Genomic DNA, 8,636 nt, shown 5'->3' with positions numbered 1-8,636 from the left:
GAGTGTGTAAAAAACGCATTACGGTCTATGGGAACACATTGGTACGTAAGGACATGCATATGCATGCGTTCGATACGCATGCGTTATTCAAAATACATATAGAAAGCCCATGAGACACACCCATTTTTGTCTGGTGTCATATCGAATGCATGCGCATAAACAATGCAAAAGCATGCAAAAACGCATACAAACGCATGCACACGCAGCATATTTTTTTCCGTCATGCTTAAGATGATGCGCATAAAAACCGCTGCGTAAACATGCATTTTGCATGCTTTTGCGCATGCGGCTGATACACTGCGGTCTCAGACGCTAATGTGAACCTAGCCTAATTGATGCAAACACAACAAGTGGCCGCACACTTGTTTCCCACCTGCAGGCACCTGGGTTATATTATTGAGCTGTGATTACAGGGTCCAGGTGGCAGGTACAAAATGGTCAGAACACAGTTCCTGGATAGGTGAGGAAGCAGGTAATTTGGGGGTGCTGGAGTATGCTTTGGGGAAGTGGTAGCCTCACTATGGTGTGCATGTATGGTAATTGGGGTATATGGCTGTAGTTGGGGCTGCACTGTGGCACCAAGTTCCATGTTGAGCAGGGTATCTCTGGACTATAGGGTAACTAAAACTATAAAATTAAAACAAAAAAACTGATCCCTTACACTGACTTATTCTGTGAAGGTTCCCTTTGTGGCACAATGGTAAGGTGCCTGAGAAATAACTTTCCTGCTGTAGTTTTGAGCCCCTATGAATGTGAATTCATGACTGCTTTTGCTTGGTTGTGTTGGCCATTAATCTACTGCTGGTGCTAGTAATTTTGTGTTGTCTGCTCAGGTGACTATGGCGAGCCTATTGAACTCCTTAGTGAAGAAGATAAGGCTCTCCTCAAGGAACCAGCTCCTAAAGGTAATGTGGCTCTATGGCCCTGTATCTGGTCTTATTCTTGGCTTAGTAGTCCTTATTTCTGCTTTCTCTAGTGTATATTGGCTTGTTTCTCGTGCCTACATCAAGTAGGACTTGACTACTTAGAAGGGATCTTTCAAATGTCACTGATCTGACATGGGGCTGTTTCAGCTGTCAGTAATTGGCCCAAAGACTGCTCTCTCCATACGCCCTACTGAGGCAGGTGGGAATCTGGTGTGTGTGCACACTGTGCTTGTGTCCTGTATGCCACAGCTTGGTGCATGATTACTTTACAACGTGGTTCACACTAATGTGTTATGTCAGGCTTTACCTTGGTTTATGGCCAAATCTTTCCATCACTTAGAATTGCAGGTCTCTTCTTCTTTGTCACATCTGTATAATGAGATGTAGCTGTATTTTCAGAAAGCTGTGGAATAGATGATAAAGTTATGCTAAATCTTCTCTCAAACCAATGTCTGCTCACCTCCCCCTGCTCTAACATATCTGTAGATAGGACTGCATCTTCATGGTGACGGGTGCCCTTTAAAGCAATGCTCTAACCAAATATAACAGGACCTACACAACAAGACTGTCCATACTGATTTATAGGAAACTAGTTCCACCAATACCATTCAATGTTATAGCTGTACACTCCTCTTTTATACCTAAAGTATAGATCTATTGAAAAGGTGTGTACTAACCTGAATCTTTTATGTACTAAAACTTTTTACTTTTCAATAGTGTGTCCTACTGAACACTGCAGTTGAGCTCTTCAGTTACGTTGATGCTGCATCCTACTCCAGTTCAGGTCATCTGTACTATGAATGGGTAAGATTGGGTTAAATGCTAGTAGTATATAACTCTGAGGTTATAAACTTGCTGTACTTAATGGGCAAAAAAACAATTTAAGTCATGGGCCTGTGACTTCTGGTCTAAGCTTCATACACGACTGTAGCAATGCGCTCCAAGGTCTATAGCTATATTATGAAGTGGTAGCAAACTGGTTGTGGCCAGATGTCCTACACAAGGATGATGGCATGATCCATGAATGGGGCAAAGCACTGCATCTATCTGATTCCCAGGATTAGGGGCCGGCCATTATAAAAATGACATATCCAGTGATCTGCAGTAATGTGTCAGTATGGGAATACTCCACTTGCTGCTGCATATCCTAGCCTGACAATGCAACGATGTAGCATTCTACTTTTTTGGATCTGCTTATGCCTTGGTAAACTGCAACAGAATTCAGCCTTGGACAATGAATATTCTAAAACCTGGTTCAATCATCTCCTCTCCTCCCCAAGACATGGCTCTTAGTGGCAAAGGGAAAAGCCACGCAATATTACCATAATTCTTGTCCCACAAGTACTTCAGGATGTTACTATCAAATCTGTAGATGGAGGAAGCATGCAAAATTGCACAAGGGGAACATGCTGTAATGTCATCTAACCATATATCTGAATGGCTGTGCTTTGACCCTCTTACAGTGAAGAGGGGGAAGGACTTGTTTAAAGGGAATCTGTCACCCCATTTTTGCCCCATAAGATGGGGCCACCACCATCAGGGGCTTATCTACAGCATTCTGTAATGCTGTAGATAAGCTCCTGATGAAACCTGAAAGATAATAATCTAGCGTGTTTCTTCTCACCACGGTGGGTGTCGTGGTCCACTCCAGTGCCTCCCATCTTCATATGATGTCCTCTGCCTTGCTTCTCCCTCAGCTAGTGCACAGGTGTACTTTATCTGCCCTGTTGAGGGCAGAGTAAAGTACTGTAGTGCGCAGGCGCCAGGAAAGGTCAGAGGTCCGGCGCCTGCGCACTGCAGTAATCTGCTCTGCCCTCAACACTGCAGATAAAGTACGCATGTGCAGGAGCCGAGGGAGAAGCAAGGAGGAGGACATCATCGTATGAAGATGGTAGGCACCAGACCGAATGCCAGGGTGAGCATAATCTAACTCTAATCTAACTTTATTTTTTTCTTATCTTTCAGGGGCTTATCTACAGCATTACACAATGTTATAGATGAGCCCCTGATAGGGCTAAAATGGGGTGACAGATCCCCCTATGAACTGCACCTTGTACCCATAATATCAACACTGTTTTGAAAAGATGTGTATCTTTGTTTAGAGTATGGAAGACTTTGATCACACATATTGTGGGAAGAACGTGGAAATTGCTGATGCTTTGCACCCACCCTTGTCTTCAGACAGGTATGTGTAAACTTCTGTATAATGAAAAGTAGTTAAACCAGACTGGGTTACAACTTGTCAACTGTGTATTAAAGGCTAGTGGCAGCAGAGCTAGTGGGTCTATACAGAAGATACAAGTGATGGCCTATAGTGTTCCCAGGGGTGGAAACAGACTGCAGAGGCCCTGTGCAGGAAATCTAACATGGTGTAGGGTGCACAGCTGCATCGGCAGCATGTCCGCCCCTGAGTGTTCCTTCTGCAATAGCGGAGACAGGATCCAACACTGCTAACATTTGCTTTCCTATTGGTCTAGTGCTTCGGCCATATTATGCACTTCATATGTGAAGTTTATATTAAAGGAAATTGTCTAACTAGATGCTTCAAATGAAAAGGGGATGAAGCTTGCTGAAATACTGCAGAGGACTGATATTTCAGTGTCAATCCACTTTCCCAGTAGCTTTTCCATATTGACTTCACCAGAATTTCAGTAAGGTGCTTAACTAGAGCTGGCTCTTTCACCAGCTAAGCCAGCCTTTGTCTCTGCATCAGATGAGATGGCTGGACTAGGACCATAATTCAGCTCTGGCACAAGTCACTTCCTGCAAGTTCTGTAACTTTGCCTTTCTAAATGGCTGAAATGCAGGTCAACAGTACAGTGAATATGGTGTGCACTACTAAGCTGTATAGGAAATGGCCACTAAATTATGGCCCATTTAGACATTGCAACTGGGGAGTGGCTGTTTATAGGGATGTGTATTCCAGTCTAACTGGTCAGCAATTGCCCACTCAATGAAGGAAATGATACCTTGTCAGGTGATTTCAAATGGCTTAAAAATCATCTTGGCAGCACATTACAGCAGGCAACTGGGGAAGGGAGGAAAATGCTGCTATCACATTCAACATGCACAGAACTGTTCTGTGTGCATGAACAGCCAGTAAATGAATACTGTTCTGCACGTGTTTGTAAATAGCTGATTGGCAACCATTAAATGACATGAAGGGCTAGATTTCAAAGTAGGCCCCTAAAGTCTTGCCAATTCTCCAGAGTCCTCTCCACTTGTAGCCCTAAAGCGCAATCTCCCCCCCCCCTTTGCTGCCTGACATCCTTTTGAATCAAATGCCAGCCAAGATTATGTGGGGGGAAAAAAAGGGGCATGACCTTCAATTAGTCAAAAATAACTTGGCAAGGATCTTAACCCTGTCAGTTCAGCTGTTCCAGATGCCAGTGGGACCATTAGACCCCCATCAACTATAATAGGTCTTTTAAGTTTCCATCATGGGGTTGGCATTCTACAGTACAAACAGTGCAGCTTTTTTTTTAACTTGGTGACAAGACTCTAATCTGAGTGTCGTTCTGTAAGTAGTAATGTTCTCCACGCTGAATTGGTCTGCAGGCAATCCAGGTGACTAGACATCGTGATAGCACTGCGAACATGATGCTCATGTGTTCCCTGCATGGCTTGGTGTAAGGTACTTATGGTATTTTGCACTGAAACTGCCTTCAGATGACCATACTTGATGTATTAAAAGTATCTTATCACTACTCATGCCGCATGGACCAGCATCTCACCATGTTTGCAGCCAGTTATATTTCTCTTTGCACTGCAGCATTTTAGAGAACTGCTTGAAAAGGCATCCAGGGACTATAGGGAGAGATGTGATCAGTCAGGCATGGGATCTGGCCAGCTTCTCCCTCACAGATCCAGGTGATCAGGTCTTTCAGTATGTACACACATAGACATGGCAATTGCGTTGGGCAGGAAGAAACTGGCCAGGAGCCACGTGGCATTGTATTTCAGAGGACAATAACTGGCTGTAACTGTGCAGCTAAGCTTATATGCTGCCTGAACCACAATTGGAATAATCTGACAAGTCCCCATAAGTTTCATTTATGTTCATTCAAAACACACTGAAACAAGGTATCTTGCTGTACAACTTTAACTCTGCAATTTGTTTCAGGATTGCTGAAGCAGACCTCTGTCAAGATCCATCAGTAGTTGAAAATGTATCTGAGGATGAGCTGGAGACAATGAATTTGCCTATACTAGATGACTTGGGTGTACAAGATTGTAAAGTGAATGATCAATTAGATTCTGAACACTTTAAGGACCCGGAACCCTTCTGCTATTTAGCTTGCCCAATCAGCCTGTGGTTGGAACTTCCATGGATTTTCTATATACAATCTTCACCACCATTTCAAGCTGTTGATTCTCACTTTATAGAAGAGACCTTCCTTTCTTTTGTTAAAGTCAGCTCGGGGCTGAGCTACACCATGAGAGAGCGAGAGGTTAACTGTGGTGTGCAAACTGCTGAAGAGCCACTAACCACAAGTAAAGAAAAGACTCTGGATAATTCCCAGATGGAGTCTTTCTCTACCTCTTTCAGCCATGGATCGGCTCATTTGGATGTAATGGAGAGTATTCCCTGGGACAGTTACGATCTCCATTTATCAAGAATCCCTGAGTATGTAGATCCACATGTGAGTATGTGTGATAATGCAAGAAAACCACAATTGTGACGGATTGTGGTGTTCATAACTTAGTTTGCCTCCTTTTAAACTTAATGTGAACAAGTTCTCGCTGTCATTATTGTAACTCACTTTGCAAGCAAAAGGTTTAAGTCAGTGTTACTTGTGGTTCGCTTGTCACTTATGCGTAGTTAGGGGGGGGGCAGGATGTAAGCTCTGTTCACTTACATGGGATATGTAGCCAATAGGCTGCTGTGCATACAGGTGCCCTATGCTGGATTAATGGGGGGGCTTAAGGCATGTTGGGGAATTCTGCCACAAAACAAGAGGTGATGCATAACCTTAGTACAAATCTTAAAGTATGTAGACATGGCTCACACGAAGAACTAACATCCTGTTTTATATATACTAGCTGAAGAGCCTGGTACTGCCCGGGCATAGTAACACTGGTTAGTTATAGCAAATTATAATCGCCATCCCATGCCCATATACCCATCATGCATATCCTCCATCCCATAGTCAACCATTATGACATCATAATGAGCAGCAGGGCTTGCAACCTATGATGACATCAGCATCTCCATGGCAACCATTATGACATCATAATGAGGGGTGGGGCTTGATACACACTCTTTCCCCATTATGTAGCTAGGGGCAAAATTTGGTGAATTGGAGCACGCAGGGTTAAAATTTCAACTCACAACATGGCCTAGGACACTCTCGGGGTCCAGACGTGTGACTGCAAAATTTTGTGGCTGTAGCTGCGACGGTGCGGATGCCAATCCCGGACATGCATACACACTTGAGCTTTATATATTAGATGTATAATTATTTTTATTTTTTTTACAGGAGGAAGAACTTGAACGTTTGGCTTGGCAAGGTGTAGAGAATCTCTGCTCTGACCTCATCTCTGTATTTAATGTCACTGGAGAAGCCCATCCTCAGAAGGTCCACATCTTCTAATTTCAGTAGCAAATGCAACCATGCCATAATGCACATATGAATTACAAATGGCACCTCTATACTTGTAAACTGGCTGTTATATTATATAATGTACTAGATGGAGGGTGGTAATGTCACAATGGGGGCAGGCTTTGCAGTGTTGAGAACCTCTCCCTCCCATGTGCTCACCCCCCTATTCACTCTCTTTACCCATTTGCTGACTTCTCCCATCTGTGCTCTCTTCTTTGCCCTGTCTACCCCATGTGCTATCCCCTTGTCTGCTGTGTTCTCCCCTCATGTGCTGTCCTGTTTGAGCATCTAAATGTACAACTGTAGGAAGTAGAAACTGGAATTGGTGTCATGATTCTACAGATGACTGGGGTGGATTTCTTCCACTGGCATATGACAAACCCTTAGGCTAAGTGCACACGTACCGGAACTCTCGCGGAAATTACCGCGAGAATTCCGGAATTCCAGTCTGCGGGAAAATCGCATTTTAAATTCCCGCGATTTTCCCACGGAAAAACTAGCATTTTGCAAGCGTAATTAGCTTGCAAAATGCAAGCGTTCTCCAAGCGATCTGTAGCATCGCTTGGAGAACTGACAGGTTGGTCACACTCGTCAAACAGTGTTTGACAAGTGTGACCAACTTTTTACTACTGAGGCCGCCTATGCAGCATCAGTAGTAAAAGATAAAATGTAAAAAAAAAAAATAAAAAATGGTGTTATTCTTACCTTCCGATGTCCCGCGCAGGCGTTCCCAGTAATCCTTTGCGAAAATGCCCGCGATGACGTCAGTTCTCGCGGGATCGCGACATCTCGCGATGACGTCGCGCGAATGACCGAGACTTCACGATCCCGCGAGAACGGACGTCATCGCGGGCATTTTCGCAAAGGATTACTGGGAGCGTGGAGAGAGGCGGGAAGGCTGCGCGGGATGTCGGAAGGTGAGAATAACAATATTTTATTTTTAAATTCTATTTTTTTTTTTTTTTTTTTACAGGTATATGGTGCCCGGAGGACAGTCTCCTCTCCTCCAGACCGTGGGTACCATCCGCAGTTGTTCTGGTTACTTTTCGCATGGTGTGCACAGCCACATGCGGAAAGTAAGCAGAACAATGCATTCCTATGGGTGCGGGATCGCCGCGATTCCGCAAAATGAGCATGCTGCGTTTTTTACCACAAAGCGATTCCGCCGCGGTAAAAACCGCAGCATTAGCACAGCATTGCGGAATCCCATAGGAATGCATGGGATGCTTAGTTTTCGCGGCAAAATCGCGCAGTTAAGACTGCCACGGAAACGCGAAAAAAACACCACGTGTGAACTTGGCCTTAAACTGAAAATCCACTAAAATGTAACCAAAATATACGTTGTCTTTTTCAGAATACTAGACTTGAAAAGCAGCATATCTCTTCTACCCCATCTGTGGAGAAAATAAGAAGCATGTGGCAGGGCAAAGATTTTCTACAGCATGGACTGATAAATGAAAGGACTGGATAAACTCTCCTCACCTTCCCACCTCTGGTTTTAATTGTATGTGGATGAAAGCAGGAGAAAAAAATGGCCAGTGACACTTGTAAACAAGCACGTATGTTTCACAATTGTTCCCCACTGTATTAGGCTTTCATTTGTAGAATTGTCACAACTATCAGTTTTCTAGACTTGTGTGAATGAAATTACAGTAATCACTTATCACATGATAACAATGTTGCACTCTATAACACTTTAATGATGTTGCACTTTTGCACGTTTACAACTTTTTGTAAAACACTCACTGTGTATAAAACTTAAATGTAGAAATTTAAAGATGGCTGTATTCTCTTTGCTATGGTTTTAATAAAAGCAAAATGTTTTTGGTATTTATATCTCTAATCTAGTAACAGCTAAATCAAATGGTCATTACTCCATGCTAATTCTCTTGGATCTCTCTGCAGCATTCGACACTGTGGATCATCAGCTCCTCCTCACTATACTCAGGTCCATTGGCCTCAAGGACACTGTTCTCTCCTGATTCTCCTCCTATCTCTCTGACCGCTCCTTTACTGTATCTCTTGCTGGCTCCTCCTCTCATCTTCCTCTTACTGTTGGGGTTCCTCAAGGATCAGTCCTAGGCCCCCTCCTCTTCTCTTTGACCAA

General features: G+C 43.6%; 1 protein-coding gene across 3 annotated transcripts; it reads left to right on the top strand.

The window, feature by feature from the left end:
* Positions 1-405: 405 nt before the first annotated feature.
* Positions 406-8,359, top strand: LOC141100882 (uncharacterized). 3 transcript variants are annotated; one of them, XM_073589610.1, is made up of 7 exons: positions 406-472; positions 834-905; positions 1,644-1,730; positions 3,029-3,111; positions 5,050-5,569; positions 6,407-6,505; positions 7,884-8,359. In XM_073589610.1, exons 2-7 carry the CDS (start codon positions 840-842, stop codon positions 7,998-8,000), a joined length of 972 nt encoding a protein of 323 aa, XP_073445711.1. In that variant the 5' UTR covers positions 406-472; positions 834-839; the 3' UTR covers positions 8,001-8,359. The 3 variants fall into 3 exon arrangements, with proteins under 3 accessions (XP_073445711.1, XP_073445713.1, XP_073445710.1); XM_073589612.1 differs by having other exon boundaries at positions 436-460; XM_073589609.1 differs by lacking the exon at positions 406-472 and adding an exon at positions 565-617.
* Positions 8,360-8,636: the final 277 nt, after the last annotated feature.

Source organism: Dendrobates tinctorius, unplaced genomic scaffold (assembly GCF_039654945.1).
Source record: "Dendrobates tinctorius isolate UK_male_01 unplaced genomic scaffold, ASM3965494v1 ptg000111l, whole genome shotgun sequence".
Taxonomy (NCBI): Eukaryota; Metazoa; Chordata; class Amphibia; order Anura; family Dendrobatidae; genus Dendrobates; species Dendrobates tinctorius.
The sequence above is the reverse complement of the archived record's forward strand: the minus strand, read 5'-3'. Positions and strand labels throughout refer to the sequence as shown.